The 18,596-nt window shown below is 43.3% G+C and overlaps 2 protein-coding genes across 4 annotated transcripts; one reads left to right on the plus strand and one right to left on the minus strand.

Moving 5' to 3' along the window:
- Positions 1–805: 805 nt before the first annotated feature.
- TVP23A (trans-golgi network vesicle protein 23 homolog A) lies at positions 806–11,572 on the plus strand. Of its 3 annotated transcripts, none has more exons than XM_051632506.1 (7): positions 810–964; positions 1,045–1,124; positions 5,081–5,225; positions 6,154–6,243; positions 8,832–8,957; positions 10,601–10,730; positions 11,150–11,572. In XM_051632506.1, exons 1-7 carry the CDS (start codon positions 956–958, stop codon positions 11,209–11,211), a joined length of 642 nt encoding a protein of 213 aa, XP_051488466.1. In that variant the 5' UTR covers positions 810–955; the 3' UTR covers positions 11,212–11,572. The 3 variants fall into 3 exon arrangements, with proteins under 3 accessions (XP_051488469.1, XP_051488466.1, XP_051488467.1); XM_051632507.1 differs by having other exon boundaries at positions 5,081–5,117; XM_051632509.1 differs by lacking the exon at positions 8,832–8,957 and having other exon boundaries at positions 806–964.
- A 686-nt stretch (positions 11,573–12,258) lies between these two features.
- NUBP1 (NUBP iron-sulfur cluster assembly factor 1, cytosolic) lies at positions 12,259–17,949 on the minus strand. The gene is made up of 11 exons (XM_051632485.1): positions 17,886–17,949; positions 17,599–17,700; positions 17,373–17,509; positions 17,049–17,117; positions 16,507–16,539; positions 15,603–15,693; positions 15,111–15,265; positions 14,020–14,130; positions 13,794–13,896; positions 12,994–13,077; positions 12,259–12,420 (listed from the first exon to the last, which is right to left on the minus strand). The coding sequence occupies exons 1-11, from the start codon at positions 17,917–17,919 to the stop codon at positions 12,368–12,370; spliced, it is 972 nt and encodes a 323-aa protein (XP_051488445.1). The 5' UTR covers positions 17,920–17,949; the 3' UTR covers positions 12,259–12,367.
- Positions 17,950–18,596: the final 647 nt, after the last annotated feature.

Below are 18,596 nucleotides of genomic sequence, written 5' to 3' on the forward strand. Positions count from 1 at the left end.
AAGGGCTAGGAAGTTATTATTTTCCAGGCTTATTTAATGCTAGTAGCTAGTCTGATCTACAAATATTCTATTTATTAGGTATTCCTTGATCCTCCACTTCATACTTGGCTGACTGGGCGATTCCCCTCCACTATTGTGAAACCTCTACTCACACCCTGAAGCTCGTTTCACTTCTCTGCTTCCTTAACTCTGCCGCATCATCCATCTGCAATTTAAACCAAAGCAGAAGCCCTTAACCGGAGGGCAGAGCTACCTGCGGGACAGCCGCGGTGCCCCAGGGCTGCAGCCCCACGGGGCTGCCCCTCAGGCTGCGGGGCAGGGCCCGGGCCCAGCGCTGGCGGGACAACCGGCTGTGGGGACCGGCTCAAGCCCTGGTTTGGACATCTGCTTTCACCTTTGTCTCCACTTTTTCCTTCTGAGGTGGATCTTCAGCACGAGACCTAAGCAGCCCTGCCCAGGCGCGCTTGCTGGGCGAGCAGCCATCCCCGCTGCAGCAGGTGCCTCAAGATGCTGAGCAAAGCGCGCCGGCTCCTCAGGCCCGCGGCCTCGGGCCGAGCCTCTTCGGCCGCCCCGGCCAAGGCAAAGGCAAGAGCCGAGAGCTCGTCGGGCCGGGCCGGGGGGCGGCAGGGGAGGGCGCCTCGGTCTCAGGGCCCGAGGCAGCTTCTCCTCGCCGGGACCGGCCCTGAGGCGCTGCCGGGCCCTGAGGGGCCGCCGCTCTGAGGGGCCGCCGAGCCCTGAGGCACCGCCGAGCCCTGAGGCACCGCCGAGCCCTGAGGCACCGCCGCTCTGAGGGGCCGCCGAGCCCTGAGGCACCGCCGAGCCCTGAGGGGCCGCCGAGCCCGCGCTTCCCGCCCCGCGGGCGCAGCGCCGGAGCCTTTTCCCCGGAACACCCCCCGGGCTCGCAACGGCCGCGCCCGGCAACCGCGCTGCGGGCCCGGGCCCGGCGGGGCGGAGGATGAAGCAGGTAGAGGCTGCGGGCTGTGCGGGGGGTGCGGTTTTGCGGCTCTCCCGGTCCCCTCCCCGCTAACGGGCTCCTCGCCGCAGGCGCTGGTGGACGATACCGAGGATGTGTCCCTCGACCTGGGGAGCGAGGAGGAGCTGGCGCTGCGGAAAGCAAAGATCAGGTAACGGCGCGGGGAGCGGAGCGGGCCCCGGAGGCTTCAGCGTCGCGGTGCCCGCCTGAGGTAGCCGGGCCTGGGCAGCCCGTGCTGCGCCAGCTGGACCCACCCGCCAAAATACTCCGTTTAAACACTTCATTCCCATATTTTTATTTCAGGGAACAGGGTGCCCGGGGAGGCATGGGAGCCTCGGCCCGGGCGGGGGAGGCGGCGGCCCTGGCAGCGGGACCAGGAGGGCTGCACACTCAGAGACCACACAGCACAAAAAACCACCAAGCAACAACAACAACACCCCAACCCAACCCAACCAAACCCAACCCAACCAACCAGCGTTTTTGTTAGAGCTGGAGAAGTGGAGAGAGCTCCCACCTCCAGCCAAACAGGTTGTGGAGCGGAGTGCTGGCACTGCATCCCACACCTGGCTGAAGGGAAACAGCAGGTTATTTGCAATAAAACTATCATCCTTTCCTACCACAGGATGTGGAATATACTGTATCTTATCCTTGTTGCTTTTGCTTAAGGAAGCCCTTCCTGCTGATCCATCTCATGTCAGCTTAAGCAGCCTACTGTTAGGTACCAGAGGTGGCACTCAGCAGCTCTGTCACAACAAAGTTTCAGGCAACAGACCTTCTGTTCCACCAGTGGCTTTTGAAGAATCTCCAAACACTGTCAGGGAAAAGTTTTATGTCAAAAGAAATTACACATATGCATGCATTCATCAACAATAACCAGCTTTGGTTTATGTTGCTTTATTCCCTTCCACCTTTCCCCAGTTTACTCTGATCCATTACGTTAATATTTCCTGTATGTAAGCAAAAAAGAGATATTAAGCTTAACACAAACGTTATCCAAGATCCACGAGCAAGCAATCATGTAGCTTTACAATACAATTAAACAGTTTTACTAGTGTCTGGCAAAGCATTTCTGCCCTTCCAGTGCATCAGACATTGCAACTATATGAGAAGTCAGCCATGACACAAGGTTATCATTCCCAGAGTTGCTTTGTTTCTGTGCTTTAGCAGCAGCACATGTTTTAAATAAAGATTTTATCTTGGTGCAGTCTTGGAGAACATAACCTAAAGGATTAAACTATACTGGGAAATATGCTTAGGAATGTGTCTTGAGTATGGGAGGCACAGATTCAGTTGATGTGACCAGACTTGAGTTAGCATAAAGTGAAACCACCATGAAATGTTTGTAGGAGGTCCACAGCAGCAGTTACTTTAGAGATTTGTTCCCACCAGTTCATGCTACCTGATGATGGAGACAGGCAAAGTATCAGTAAATCATACCATTAATTGATCCACTTTGTGTGGATACTTCTTTAGAGACTGCTCTTCTTGCCTTCACTGTGACAATACCAAAAAATGATCTCATAACTAAAAAACCCTTCCGCTGTGCAATACAGAAATGAAACTCCTTACATTGTTGACACAGAAGTTTGTCTTCATATTTCTGAAAAATCTTGCTCAAACAAGCCTGGAACACACCCATGGCTGCAAAATGTTGTTGTCTTATCAGAGGGCATAACAACATGTTTCCACCATTTTAACTTTATCCCCATTTCATACATCTTGAACTCAAATGACATGTTGTGCTTCTGTGATTCTCCAAGGTATATGCAAGTGCTCCTTAAAAGCAAAAGGTATGTGGATAGTGATTTAGTTCTCTCAGCTAAGAGAAGTAGCTTTGTTTAGCCTGGAGAAAAGAAGGCTCAGGAGAGACCACATCACCACTTGTACCAGTACTTGAAAGGTGGCTACCAAGAAGATGGAGACTCCCTTTTTACAAGGAGTTATATGGAAAAGACAAGGGGTGATGGCTACAGGTTACTCCTGGGGAGATTCCAATTAGACACAGAATTTTTTCACAATGAGATCAGTCAGCCATTGTAATAATCTCTCTGGGGAAGTGGTGGATTCCTCAGCTTTGGGCTGTTTATGTTATGTTTAGCTTTAGGTTTTAAAAGACAGTTTTATCTACCTGATATCTCTTTATTAAAAATTATGTTCACATATAGGAGCTATAATTTTCACCTGGTAGCTGTGAATTAAGAAAACACAGTTTTCTTCAGTGAGGAAGCAACCAGTTTATTTACTGAATTCCATTAGTTTCAGGATACTTTTAAAAGCATATATAGGTAGACATTTTCCAAGATTGAGAGAGCTGCCCAAAGAATGAGGTGCAAATTTTTATATATCTCTACATTGCTTCCATAGGACAAGAGCATGCAAGTCTGTGTCTTTGGCTTGGCTAACCACATCCTGGTGAGAGGACTGATATTCCATAGGGTGTAGCACTGTAATAAATGTGAGCCTCTTGCTCATGTACTATTTTCAATAAAAACCCTTCCAAGTCCTTTATTGGAACGGATTCAGCATCTGAATAGCAATTCATCATCTGACTTCCAAATTTCTACAAAGCTGCTTTCACTTTTGAAGCTCTGGTACAGTTATAAGAGCTCAGTCTACCCTGAAGCACTTTAGGGTTGTGACCTATAACTTGTATTGACACAAGATACCACCCGTGTAATCAGCTTCTACATCTACTGAATGAGATCAAGACTTGAAGTAGCAAGGCACTCTGTTTTTGACATAGCACATATCCCCTCCACTGCACCCACCCACCTGCCTGCTTATGGCAGAAAAAGCTCCTTTGGCTTAAAATGTCATGTGTTTAGTTTGAAGTCAGAGGTAGTTTTTGGAAAGTTTGAGGTTAACACAGGCTTGATCAGGAGTAAATATAAACTGCAGCTGTGTGTCATTCTTGCTTTTCCAGTCATGTGTGTGTAGTATTACCAGCACAGTGTTGCCATTTCAGAATAGGTAATTAGCAAAATGGTTAAACAGCTATAGAATAGCTGTTATAATTTAAGTTTATATTTTTCTTGTAAATTATAATAGCTATTAAGTTTATCAACAATTACAATTCTGTATATATTGTATGTATAATTTTACTATAAAAAGTAATACAATAAATTTAATAGTTTAATAGTTAATTATGACATAGGCTATACTACTGTCAATTGTTTACAGGAGAAGCTTAATGAGACAATCACTGAATTAAAAAAAAAATCTTATTCAGAAAACCAGTTTTATTCTCTCAGCTTCAAGGGAAGAAAAGTTACTTAAATGCAATAGTCTCTAGTTAAGAGCCACTTGAAAGTAATAACACAAACTGTACAGAATAAGTTTTTGTACTTGACATATTACCCTGCAAATTGTACTGTGCTCATTACAACATTCTTCAAACCCCCTGCCTTACTGTACAGGCCAATATTCCAGGCCATATAGTTTCTTCTTCCACTGAAATTCCCCTTTATTTTGTTATGGACAATTTTTTTTTTTTTTTTTAAATGAGGAAAACAAATTTTCTAGTAAAATTAATGAACATTCATTTATAAGAACTGTTAGATTCTCAAACTGTAATTCATCTGTAAAAAGAATTGTTTGGTTTCAGACATTACATATGAAGGCCCATTTTATCTTATTCCCAACAGCTGTATTATTTTTAATTATGTTTTAAGTTTCAGAGTTCCTGTTCTTGTTTTCAAAATAGTTCTGAAAAGGCTAAGACCTGTCTCAATTCTTTTGTGCCTTGCAATGCTGATTTATTTCATGAAATGATGAGGATTTTAGAGTACAGTGTTGAACACAACCACTAAATTCCTTCATGTGGTACCAAAGAAACTGGGAAAAGACTCTAGATTTTGTTCTTTGTGAAAGTTTTGACATGAACGACACATTCCATCTTTCAGCTTTAGATTGAAGGTTGGATATTGGAAACACTGTTGCTTTGACAATGAAGATAAACATCAACGTATGAAATAATAGCAGATACAAACCAGAATACCATTACAGACTAGAAATAGTTGTGTTATACCAAACTGTTAGCAAATACTGATACATTTCTTTTTGTCCCATAACTTCTCAAGTACTGTGTGTTTTGGTTTTTTTTCCTAGGCACCCACTGGCCACCTTTTTCCACCTGTTTTTCCGAGTGAGTGCTATTGTTACCTACTTGTTCTGTGACTGGTTCAGCAACAGCTTTGTTGCCTGTTTTGTCACTATTCTCCTCCTTCTATCCTTTGACTTTTGGTCAGTTAAGGTAAGATCACCCTGAATAGTTATTACTTTTGAAAGTATTTTGTGTACCATTAAATAAAACAAAAAGGAAATCTATATTAGCAAAAGTGACAATGACGTTATGATCTGTTCAGTCATTAAATAACTAGTCTGTTTTAATTAAGACATTTACCTGTCTTAGTTAATGTTTATCACCATGTTCTCTATTGCTGATGGGAGCTACTAATATGGTGGAAAAATGGCCTTGCCATAGGTAGATTTGTCTGTATGCTTTCCTTCTTAAAAACAAGCCAGAATACTGGCTTTCAGTAACAGATGCCAAAGGATGTCCAAAGCTGCAATACTGCTCCCAGACCCAGCAGGTACAGAGCTCCTGGAAGCCCTGGTACAGCATGGGTGCCCTAGAGCAAGCAGGTGGGTCAGGCCAGCCCAGAATCCCAGGGGCTCCAAGTGTGGAATAAGGCTTTTGTTTTGTAGAAGTGAAGCAGGGAAGCATCTTCAGTACACTGAAAACTTCTAGTATTCACCCAGGTGCAGAAATCTTTTCTTAATCTGTTTGCTTGATTCCATGCACCTTGCTCACTTGCTTATAATTACTCTTCCATCTTTTTTTCAGTATGTTTTCATTCAGGATTTGCCTCTTTTACTTAGAGGTGTGTGTATTGGGGGCTTCTGCAACTAATTGACTTAGAAGAGACACACCCTATAATTTCTTACCTAAATCAGTGCTATTGTGCTAATTATTATATTAGAAGAGGAAAATGGGCTTCTTAATTTGTGGTAACTAACCCATCCTTAGTGACCACTGCTCAATCAGGCACAGCTTTTAGAACTAATTTAAGTATTTGATAAAGAATATGATGTTCACACAGCCTTGTCTTTTTTTAAAATGTTAGTTTGACGAGTGAATTATCCAACCGATTAATGCAAATAATTGTTTCTGTCACTAGAACGTGACAGGAAGACTCTTGGTTGGTTTGCGTTGGTGGAACCAGATTGATGAAGATGGAAAAAGTCACTGGATGTTTGAAGCAAAAAGGGTAAGTATTTTAATAAAAGTAGGCATAGGACAAACAGAACTCACAGGGAAGCTTGTAAAGCTGATACTAAATCAAATAAAGTAACAAATACAGCTCCTTTGTAACAGTTAACTTTTATCCAGCCCTATAGAAGCAGCAATTTACTCAGTTGCAAGCACAGCCCATGTCACATCCAGGAAGCACTCAGAACAAAAGAGGTCTCACAACCTTGTCATCACATTGTCACCACGCGTGTCAGCAGAATAAATATTCCTTGCATGGTACTATTGGAATGGAATGCTTCTGGTAGTTTTCCTAGTGAAGACATCTTATAGCAAACACATCTTCCCATAGTTAATCCCCGTGTGGAATCTTTTTCAGGAAAGATCTATATTGAAAGCAATGCTGAGTAGTTCAAATCCAGTGTTTAACAATGAATATTTTATTCATGCTCACAGAACATGGTGGGGAATAGAACCCAGATCAATTCTGATACTGCTAGTGCTCCCCCAAACACCCTGAGCAAAAAAAGCTTCAGGATGTCTCTTGGCATCTCTACCAGAGCCAACACTGCGAGCTTTTGCTTTCCCCTGCTCACATGCTCTCCACAGCCCCATCCAGGCACGGGCCGAGCCGAGCAACACTTGCAAGATCTGCTCGCTAGCACATCCCTCTGCAGCCGATCCAGCCGAGCGCTCAGCCTGGAGCTGAGCCGCGGTCCAACCCCCAAGACTGGCCTGCAGTGCCCTCTAGCAGCCGCGGGCAGAGGAAAACAAATGTTCACGTTCGCCTGAAATCTCAGTGACATCTCACGAGGCGAGGCAAGCCTGCGTGAAAGCAAGGAAACTAGCAGACCTTCGTATTTTCTTAGGTCCATCGAGGGAGTAAGCAAGAGCTTTCTTAGAACTTCAAAACAATAACATCCATAAAATGACTATTTCTGTAAAACGAGCCAGCCTAGTTTACTCATTACCATTTTTTAATTCTAGACTAGAAATACAAGGTTGATTCACCCGTATGGGCTAAAGCCTTCCAAAAATTCTGGCAAGAGGTACCTTGGTGAAAATCACAGTACCATGAGAAGGAACATATAATTAAGGTGGACTGTGATTTTTTTGCCTGGCTTATCTATGAAAAGCACTTTGTCATAGCAAGGTCCTGAAATACACATGACTCTCTTACTTCCCAGGGTCAGGCATTCCCCAGCCCTCTACAAGCTTTTTAATAGAAATATTCCAAGTCACTCACCAAAACTAAGCAGCTAATTCCTGGTGGGCTGATGCAACAGAGGTTAAACCTCGAAGGCCAGGCTTCTGCTGAGGTTTGCTGGAAAAAAAGCAATTCTTTCACTTAGATTCCAAACATCACAACTCTCCTTTGGACTGACTGCAGCCTTTTGTAATCCTACTCATCAAGTTAACTAGGTCTTTTAGGTGTAGTGTTGTTCTCAGGTGCATTGACTTTTTTTCTCCCAAATACTGCTAATGGAACATCACCATTGAGTAATTTGTCAGTAATTTGGGATACAGGTGATCAAACCCTTCTATTGACTCACAACATCTGTCTCATTCAGTAACTATGAAGGGATAGAACATTATTCTCTGGACCTCTGCAGCATCACTGGTTTAGAGGATAAATGAAGAAATTTAAGACACTTTGTAATTATTGCATCCTGCAGGGTTTTCCCAGGCAAGATAGAGTAACTTAACCATATTTACAAGGCTCATGATGGATGGATGGAGAGATGAGTCTTATTTTTGCATGGAGAATTCAAGATACAGAAAATGAACTAAAAGGCTTTTCAGTTTTCAGAATGGAAGCATCTACAGGGTTTCTTTTCCACCTGTGAAGCTTGTATTTCAGAAGCTACCACTGGGCAGGGGGAGTGGTCTGAGGTTTGGAGTGGGATTTTGAATTCTGGTCACCTAGGAAAGATCAGAACCTTGTGAAAAATTCCTTCAGCTTATTTAAAGCATGGAGAGTTAACAGTGAGCCTTTCTGTGAAGACAGAAATATGAGTTGTGCTGACCTGAAGAAATCTGCAGCCAGGGCTTTTTGCAGCCTCTTTTGGGGATTTTTGTTTTTCCTGAAGAACACAAATAGAGCACCATGGCTTTTTTGATACTGGACCGATCTTCTCCCCCCTACTTTTGATTTGCAAACAGGCTACATGTCACAAATCTGCACTACAGACAGTGAAGTACTCACCCTAAGATCTGCTTGTAGCACTGCCTTCTTGTTTTGCACTTCTCTAAGGCCTTGGTAAAGTTTGAATCTAATTTCAAAGTTAACTTAGTATTTCTGAAGATAATAGAACTTTGACTTTTAAATATGAACAATCTGTAGTGTTAGTGGAACCTATCATTGACAAAAGGAGTAATTATGTCATTTGAATGTGAACAGAGACCAGAACATTTTAAAAGGAAAATCTTGTCATGTGCAGTAGGGTACCAGGCAGAAAACTACTTCTCATTTAAATTTAATTCCATGCATATAATAAGGAAATGTAGGTAAATAAGTAATTTTGTCCAGTCTTCCTCCTCTGCTTATTTGTTATTTATTGTGGATTTTATCTTTGTGACTAGTAGCTCTAGTAATTTTCCTTCTAGGTACCTACAATAGTCACCTCAACTGAAGCTGAAGCTCGAATATTTTGGCTTGGCCTCATTATCTGTCCAATTATTTGGACAGTGTTTTTCTTCAGCACCTTGTTCTCCTTGAAGCTGAAATGGCTGGTAAGTCTGGGGGCACTGACAGGTCTACAGCTGACAGACCATGTTAGTAGAGGGAAACCCCAGATCTGTTAGTTTTGTAACAGTTTTAAATCAAATCTTCCAACAATACAAAAATCCCTCTACCAGCTTCAACAAATCAGAGGAGTTTCCTGCAGTCAAGCCCTGCACTCTGAGACAGATTAGTTTTAGCCTCACTTCTTCCAGGGTATCAGATGTCAACTCTTTCAGCTACCTTGGGAACTGCAGTGGTTGGCAAAATTATGGACTTCTTTTTACTGTAGTAACTTACTTTTCCCCAACTTATTTCAGTCCAAGGAAATTAAAAGGAGAAGACAAAAAGTGAATCAGTGATGCTGGCTTTCAGGTTTTCCCATCTCCTTGGGACTTGAATGTTGCTTGCTCTTAAAAGCAGTACTTTTAAATCTCTGGTACCCTTCCCCTTTGAAAGACCCAGTATCATAATGCTTAAAACATTGATCAATTGAGCTGTAAGTAGGTATGTGATCATTACTGCATTTACAAGCCATCTACTGTACAAAAACATTACACACTTTTCTAAGTATCAGAGGAAATTTACCCCATATATTGCATTAAGATAATTTTGTTTGTGAAATCTTCACATTTTCCCCGTAAACATTAATTGCATGGGTAATGACCATACAATTAATTTTGTCAAGTTCCTAGCCATGCCAAGTACAATTCCTTAACTCAGTTTGAAAAGAAAGAAAGCAAGTGTCCTGGACATGTGCAGCTACAAAACCAGCAACAGACAAGATTACCTTTTATTATCAAATGAAACAGGAAATTTAGCTATGGGTATTAATAAATTACAAAGGATTAACTGCCTTCTAGTGCCCCAAATGGCACCACTGCACAAGAAACAGTTAAAATTAAACCAGCAGTCTTTCTCCAGAGGTTCTTCGCTAAACTAAAAGCTCGTTGGAGAATGAACTTAACTAGCACTGGAGGCAGATTGCTCAAGAGCTTGTAAAAGGCAAATTGCTCAAATGAAAACAAGACAGATTCCAGGAAACTGTTTCTGAGGCTAAGAAAAACCTTTTTTGGAAGTTATTTCATTGGCCAGTCGGATGGGTTCTGCCTGCTGCTAAGCCTATAGAACCACAAAAGGATCTGTTTTCACTTCCTGTTAACACTAGTTGTTAGTATGTATTGATGCTCTTTCTAAGTCTGTAAGTTCCAGGATCATATTTGTACATACTAAGGTATTTGTCAGCTAACCAGGCTAACTGCAGGCTTGCTATGGATCTGGATGTGAAACTTACAAGACACAAATCAGGCTTAAAAAAAAAAGTGAAATTATTATGGGATCAGTTGAATAGGTCCTTTTTTGAGTAAGTACTTTTAGGAACATAATGAAGTCTTCAAGACACAGAATGACAAAAAAACCTTCTATTTTGATAAAAAGAGAGGCATTTGGTAGAAGGGAACTATTGTGTCTAAGTTTGATATGAATGGATCTCTTTGAATGTCATTTATTATTGGAAGAAATAACCCCCTCCTATAGTATGTATGTATATCTATATAGTATATATCAATATACACGCTTGGGTGTACATATATGTTACATGTACAGTCTGTATGTAGCAGTGGATTTATCCCAGTTGAACTTTTTTTGTCCACAGGCTCTTGTGATAGCTGGGATCTCCCTTCAGACTGCTAATTTGTACGGCTACATCCACTGCAAATTAGGGGGACAAAAAAGCCTCAGCAGACTAACATCAAGGCTTTTTGTCACAGCAGATGTTCCCAAGAGTAAGTACCGAGTTGGTTTGTCAGCTACAGCCCATGAAGTGTCACACGCTGACCTGTCTCAAGCTTGCTTTTTCTCCAGGTTCTTAGTTTTTAAAATAACTCCTGGCAGGGGTCTTGGATCTCCAATAACCCTCCTGTGGAGAACTTGCTGGGTGGGGCTGTACCCCCACATCCCTTGGCTCTCTCAGAAGCCAGCTGCAGCTTCACACCCCTGCTGCTCCCAAGACCCATGAAGAATGTCCTCCAAGTTACATCCTCGGGGGGATTCCTTCTGAGGTATTACAGTGCCTCTGCCTAGGCACAGCTGGGAGAGCCATCTTTGACCCTCAGGCTTCCACCAGGCTCTTCCCTGTTTTTCATAAAAGATTGCTACATACTAGGTCATGCTAACACCTGCACTTCCTGTGTTCATTCCACAGGACAGACCAGGAGAATTTCAGATGACTCCACTGAAGAACACGGGAAGACAGGCACTAGATAATCAAATAAGGAAGAACTAAAAGGATGAGCAGTAAAAATACTCACTTACAAAATCTCTTAATATATTTAAGTAAAAGCCACTCTGGAATTATGCCTGCATGAAATAAGGATTTTATGTTCTCTGCGTTTGAGTATTTAGATTCCTAAAGGTTCAGAGCCTTTGTTACTCCAAAGTTTTATCAAAAAGCAGTTTGTATTGGGACAATAACAATGCTTATGGTTTATACAAAGCAAACTTCTACAAGAAAAATCTGACAGCTAACCTGAAACTATTGGATTATCTTAACCAAGAATTAGAATGTAATCAAAAGATAATGCTCATTTGTGTTACTCTGGAAAACAATAAACAAAATCAAACTGTCTTTCCCTTTTGTATGCAATACTGATTTCTCAGAGCTTTGATTTCTCAATAAAAAGAGGAATTACAATCACAAAGGGCCTCTTATGAAAGATACTGAATGTTTTTTTTTAATGCTCAGGCTTAGGATTGAGTAGAAGTAATGTAGCACATTCACAGAATGCTTGCGTGAAGCAGCCAGTTATGTATAAATAGGTAAAATGTTAATCTTTTTCTAATGCCTTTAATAAATAAAATATCATATTTGTACGATAATTAACTTATGTAAATTCTAGGTTTTTATTTTAAAAGTGATGCCAATTATAAGAAAAGGAGAAAATACTACACTGAACTTCACTCTAAATCCAGATCTTTTCCACTGAAAGATACTTAACTAATGTTACTCAGTAAGAGAGAGTGGGCATTCTAGTTCATCCTGCACAGAAGGCAGCACAAAGCACAGCAGATGCATTAGACACAACACCCTGATGTCAGCCAGGGGTATTTTATATTCAACTTTCTAAATAAAATCTTGTATAGGCAGGTCTTCAAATACCAACTGCACATTCAGTTTCTTAGCACTATGACACCAGATGCAGACTGCACCTATGTAACACAAACGAACACTCAGTTTTGTAGCTTTCTGGCAAGCTCCAAGATCACCTGTGAAATACTAGAATCTTGAGCTGTGGAAAAAAAAACTAAGGGAAGAACATTTATATGAAGAATTTATTTGCAATATACAAAAAGAATACATTTCTTCCATTAAATCAAGGCATAAGTTACTTTCCTATAATTAAACATTAACTACATTCATAGATTAGATAATCTTTTCTTCTTGAAAATGGTGTTGATCACAGTATTCCTGAATTCCTGCAAAGGGAAAAAGTAATATAAATTATATTTCAGTTGCACATCAGGAGCTGGTTATTGCTGCATCACTCTGTTCCCTATTGGTACAAAGCTCACAAGTTAGGCCTTTATCATGATGAAAATAGGTTTAGGAATTTCCCAGCTGCTTGTTTCACACGTTTTGATTGTTGCACAGCACCGGCTCTTTAGGTAGTTTTTGTAGGGTTTTTTTGTGCAACTGCAATCAGAAGTGGAGGCAAGAATTAGCCAGCTGTACCACACTCAGCTGTGGTAAATGCCCCTCAGGAGGCCTGCTTGAGGATCTCACAACCTCTCTGTGACAGCAAGAAGACACACATCTCTGATAATTAATGCCTGGAGGCAAATATCAAAACCAGTCATCAGATACAACTTAGCTACAACTTTAAAAGCTTGTGGTAGCTGATGACCAGAAGAACTGAACATAGTATTTCCACCTGTTGCTGATAATTGCTGTGCACATCTACTCTTTCTATTATTTGTGGCAGAATAACCTAATTCTGTTCAGCACCTTTCTACATTGCAGAACTGCTACTAACTGATTTTCAGACTTACTTTGAATGATGTTCCTGTAAGACAATGTAGCTGGAGACTCAGGTGCTTCAGACAAGAAAGACTGGCCCTTGTCACAACTTTTTCCTTTAAGGACAGGGAAAAACATGAAAGCAAACCAATGGGAGAAGATTAACTTTATTTTACCCTTTATCCTACGACCCTTCCAAAGAGTCATTTGTGTCTGTGCCTTTTAAGAAGTCCTTTATGTCAGTAATATAACTGGAACTACAGCTTACAGTTTTACAAAGGAGTACTAATTAGCAGAAACCTGTAGTCATTATTTCAGAAGTTCTGACCTGCTCCTCAGTGTCACTAACTCAAGTATTAATTGCTAATAGCCAGTGGGCAAGGAAGCAAGCCGCCTCACTATCCACAACAAAATTTGGGTGGTGCCAGTAACAGTGAAGTTAAGCACTATTTTTACTGCTTAATGTCTACAAGATACTCTTCATAGTGGTTATGATTTTATTTAGTTTGCACTTCCAGGTGATTACACCAAAGATAAAAAGGTGGTGTACTTTGAATGTGATTATACAGCTAATAAGACACATAATCTAACCTTAATCAAGACCAAGACTCAGACTAAGGAAATTATCCTACCACGTTCTGCTTTTCACATGTTGTATCACAGTTCCAGTTCACTTGTAATTTAAAAAAGTGTCTTTCTATCTAAAAGTGGATATTTACATAAGAGACAAAATGTTGGATATTCTGATTTGCCCAAGTCAGGATTTTTCAGTAATACCATCAGTATAGGGGGAAAAACTTGTTTTAAATGTAGCGCAATACAGTAACTTTACCTATTTGGGGATCTAGAGGCACTTTACCCAAGAGGGAAATGTTTAAGTTCTGGCACATCTTCTCTGCACCTCCAGTAGTTGGGGGAAAGATCTGAGATTCATTCTGGGACAACATGAAAATAAGAGTCAAAATACTGCAATTCTGAGAACAAGGTATTTTTTGAGCAATGTTCTATATGTAAACAGTGTCAAGATAGAAACCACTGTAAGATACAGACAGACCTACCTTACACTTTGGACATATAAAGCCACTCATATTTTCCACAACACCTATGATGGGCAGTTTCACTTTATGGCAGAAGTTGATCTCCTTCCGAACATCCTGCAGTGATATCTCCTACAAACATCAGGAAACACCATTTTGACTGGAATGTTTTGATGCTGAACCCATTAAGTTACATCCATAGGGCTATTTTCAAGAAAGGTCATAATGAATGATTACTCATCTCTTTGTGGTTTAAAGAACATAAACCTTTGTTATGTGCTCTAGCAAATCTGACTTGACTATGACTCGTATTTTATCTCCTATATTTATCTTTTACCTTTTGCTCTTTAGATGTAACTTTTTCACATTTTCAGTTTACAGAAAGATCCTTGGCATTCTCACAGCAAGCAAGGACAAGAACTTTTCAAATTAACTTTCAAATAGCTTATTACTCCCTCAGATTCTTTGCACTCAGTTCTCCTGTTCCCTTCTCCTTCCCTCACCATCTATCTGACATCACCCTCAACATTTCACTTCCTTTACATTTTATTCTTTTGATTGTTATGGAAACATGAGGTATCTTTTGCTAGTTTGATCTCCTGTTGCTTTTCAAACCAGGCTTTAAAACCTACATTTCTATTAGATGCATTATGCTCCAGGGCCTGATTTTTATTTTAAAAATACACATCACAGAGTTGCCTACGGGAGGCAACAGGCTACTTCACATTGTGTCAAACAGTGCACATCTTACCACTTAAAAACTAAACTTCTTCCCGACTTTCTGAACATGAAGCTGTTGGCAAGTAAATAACAAATTCACAGGGATGTGAACTCCAATGACAAAGAAGGAAGTGAAACATTGCACTTCCCTTCACCACAGACCACGGTAGCTTTTGCTTGTGAAGTGCTCAGTGGGTGAGTGACCCACACAGATCCCCCACGGCACTGAGACAGCCCCCAGCTCATCAACCAGCCAGCTGCAGGCACCAAACAAGAAAGTCAACTCTGTGAGAACCTGTACCATCACTTCCTGAGACAACCAAGACACTCCAAACCATGGACTGGCTTTAACTGCCATGATGCTTCTGTCAGTGGAAACTAAGTGGACATACCTGAGGGGTGGTGATTATAACAGCACCATCTACGTGTGCTGCACTGAGATACTGCACAATAGATAAGTGCTCATCTGATGTTCCTGGAGGGGTATCTACAATCAGGTAATCGATTTCACCCCAGTCCACATCACGAAGAAATTGTTTGATCAGCCCTAAAAACAAGAATAAAAACGTAGAAGAGAGAAATAAATAAAATCTCCCTATATTTAGTGTTTTAGGGTCTAGTTATGCATTCTTCTGATTTGTCAGCTTGAGTACAGAAATGCTTATTTTGCCAAGGCTTTAAAAAAACCTCCCCTACAACATTTGAACTTCTAACTTCATCAGATAAGTATGTTCAACTACAGAAAATAAGCAAAGATTCACTATTTTTTTCCAGTATATTGGAAAGTATATATTACTATACTCAAATTATTTAAGTTAATAAACGAGCTCAAGATACTAAATCCTTCCAGTATATAAATCTTCTTGACAACACTTGATACCTACCATTTTTTTTTGGTCCTCTCCAGATGACAGCATCATCAGGACTACTAAGCAAGAACCCCACAGACATGACACCTAAGTTTTCTTCCACGTACTAAAAGAGAAGTAGAGAAACTCAGTCAAGCATACAGAACAGTAAATAGGAACAGAGAAAACAACTCCAAATCCAGGTTTTACTTAAAAAGTAGGTTGGGGTGAGGGGAGATATTAAGACAATAAAGGCAGAGAACCCCATACTTCTTTTTTACCAAAGGCCACTGGAAACTACAACTTTTGTGCAACACTCACCAACTACATTCACAGACTGAAAAAAATCTAGTTATAGCAAGATTTACAATGGTTTATGGAATCACTGGAGGCACAACAAGGACTAAAGCAGCTTTCCCTCTCAACCTGAAGCTGTCATCTTCACAGCACGCACTCTAAAAGGGATCTCTAGACAACCAACACTGCTACAGAACTTCCCCTGCATTTCTCAAGATTAATGAGGCATTTCTGGGGTGTAAGATACTTTTTGTCTGTCACTGCAAAGGTGACATATTGCACAGCTGCATGATAACCAAAATAATGAAATCAGGTCACGTATTTATTAACCATAGGATAGTAGGAAAGTCAGTAAACAAGAGATACATTTCTAAAACAGTTTCATTATTTTTAAGTAGCATTATTATGATTAACAATATATACATAACATTGGTCTACATAGCCTATATCCAGCCAGATTCTACATAATTATATAGAATCTAGATTTATACAACATTCTATAAAATCCAGGTATTTACATCATTAGAAAAATAATTAATAGAAGTATCACCTGCTCCTCCCTTACTTGTTTTTCTTTACTAAATAAGACAGTGCACAGCCCAAACAAACCCAAAACATTTTCTGAAAGTTAACACCAGCTTACCACTGGAGACCATCCAGAGCCACTCTGATGAACCTGGAAATGGAAGTGATACATAAAATTACACTAGAAATCAATACAGATGTTCCACACAACATGAACTTAAGTCAGAACTGGGTAAACAGATACCCTGCCTATAGGAACAATACTGCTCCATTGGAGCACCTGAGTTAAGAACTGCAGGAGGGCCAGATCTCCACTGAGAAGTGAGCAGTAACTGTTCAACACTTCTGCAAGAAACTTACTCACTACTTTATAACTTTATACAAAATATTATAGGGCTGATAAAGAGAATCACGTTGACAGTACTTAAGTTTTAAGAAGCCATGAATATGTGGCAGAACTGGTCATCCTGAAAGCAGACAACCCTTTTACAAACTCAGTTATGCTGAACTTCCCCAGCTCACTTGATTTCTCTACCCACTGCCACACGTTTCCCAACAACGTTTATGCCCTTTGAGAAGCCTGAAGTCTACAAAACCCTGAGATCTTAACGAAAAAACGAACAGAAATCCTTTAAATGACATATTCGAGCTTTCACTTACCTGTTCCCCTTCTAGACCCATCATTTTAGGGATCGATGGCCCACAGATATCAATGTCCAGCAGAGCAACCTGGAAAACAAACCAGCCAACCCCCCTCCCCTGCTGGAAACAAGCGTGCACGGGGCTGCTCCCCAACTCTGCATCCCACGGCGAGAACACTACGGCACGTGTAACTCAGGAAACGCACTGAAACCCTTCAGGAGAAGGGGGGGCCATACGCTCAGTCCCACCGCGCTCGGGCGCCCCGGGTGTTCTGCAGGGCCGGGGACACAGCCCGTGGGTGCCCCCCGGGACCCCCCTCCTGCCCCCCGGACCCCGCCGCACCTGCCTGGCCTCAGCCGCCGCCAGCCCGTGCGCCAGGAGGGCACTGAAGGTGCTCTTCCCCACGCCGCCCTTCCCGGACAGCACCAGGACCGTGTGCTTCACCAGCCGCAGCCGCTCCCGCAGCTCCGCCGCCTCCGCTGCGGGGCCGAGCGGAGCGGTCAGTCGCGGCCCGGCCCCGCCGCCCCCCGGCCCGCCCTCCCGCCAGGCCCCTCGGGGCGCCGCTCACCCGGGTCCGGGCCGGCGGCACCGGCAGCGCAGAGGCGCTGGTTGGGGCATCCCTGGCAGGCGGCGGCCCTGCCCGCCTGGGCGCTGCTGCTCCCTGGGCACTCTGCAACGGACAGCGAGGGCTGAGGCACGGCCGCCACCGGCTGGCTGCCCGGCTGCCCGCCCCGCGCCCCGCACCCTCCGGCCGCGCTGCCCGCCCCGCACCGCCCCGCACCCTCCGGCCGCGCTGCCCGCCCCGCACCGCCCCGCACCCTCCGGCCGCGCTGCCCGCCCCGCACCGCCCCGCACCCTCCGGCCGCGCTGCCCCCGCCGCCTCAGCCATGGCCCCGCCGCGCGTCACCTCCGGCGGGCGGGGGCGGGGCGGGAGGGACAGCCGTGCGCGTGCGCCGGCGGCGCGCGCTGCCGCCGGGAGGAGCCGAGCGGGACCGGGAGGAGCCGAGCGGGACCGGGAGGAGCCGAGCGGGACCGGGAGGAGCCGAGCGGGACCGGGAGGAGCCGAGCGGGACCGGGAGGAGCCGAGCGGGGCCGGGAGGAGCCGAGCGGGGCCGGGAGGAGCCGAGCGGGGTCCCCCCGGGCCTGGCGGGTCAGACTTCCCAGCGCCCTGTTTTCCTGCCGCCCCCGGACCTGCCCTTCCCCTGGCAGGAGAGCGGAGCGGGAGCCCCGGGGACCGGGCACAACCACCGCAACGCCAACGTCTCGGTGTGACAAGGGTGCACGGCGGGGGCAGCACCCTCTGCACTGCCTGCCATCTCGGTCACATCGGGCCTTTGCTGTATTTTCTGACAATTCTGGATGTTTTAATGTATGCGCGTTACTGGTAGCTGTCTTCGATAATGCAATTAAGTGTTACCCGTTAAATGAATGGGCGCATTCGTGTGGAAGAAGGTTCTGCCTTGGGTGGGTCGGTCAACTCCTGAGCAATCAGAAAGCCGTTGCATTTGGTACATAAAACGTTAGCAAATCAGTAACGAATTAGTCTTCCAAACGGAGGAAGTTGTG

The sequence above is a fragment of the Apus apus genome, chromosome 14 (genome assembly GCF_020740795.1).
Source record: "Apus apus isolate bApuApu2 chromosome 14, bApuApu2.pri.cur, whole genome shotgun sequence".
Classification (NCBI taxonomy): Eukaryota; Metazoa; Chordata; class Aves; order Apodiformes; family Apodidae; genus Apus; species Apus apus.

Excerpts from the sequence above, each read along its gene's own strand:
- TVP23A (XM_051632506.1), top strand. Across the intron at positions 1,125-5,080 it reads CTGCGGAAAGCAAAGATCAG|GCACCCACTGGCCACCTTTT; the intron begins GTAACGGCGCGG and ends TTTTTTTCCTAG. Across the intron at positions 6,244-8,831 it reads GGATGTTTGAAGCAAAAAGG|GTACCTACAATAGTCACCTC; the intron begins GTAAGTATTTTA and ends TTTTCCTTCTAG.
- NUBP1 (XM_051632485.1), bottom strand. The coding sequence starts at position 17,919 with ATGGCTGAGGCGGCGGGGGCAGCGCGGCCGGAGG. Across the intron at positions 17,701-17,885 it reads GGGGGCAGCGCGGCCGGAGG|AGTGCCCAGGGAGCAGCAGC; the intron begins GTGCGGGGCGGT and ends TGTCCGTTGCAG. Across the intron at positions 13,078-13,793 it reads GCCTCTAGATCCCCAAATAG|GAAAAAGTTGTGACAAGGGC; the intron begins GTAAAGTTACTG and ends CTGTCCTTAAAG.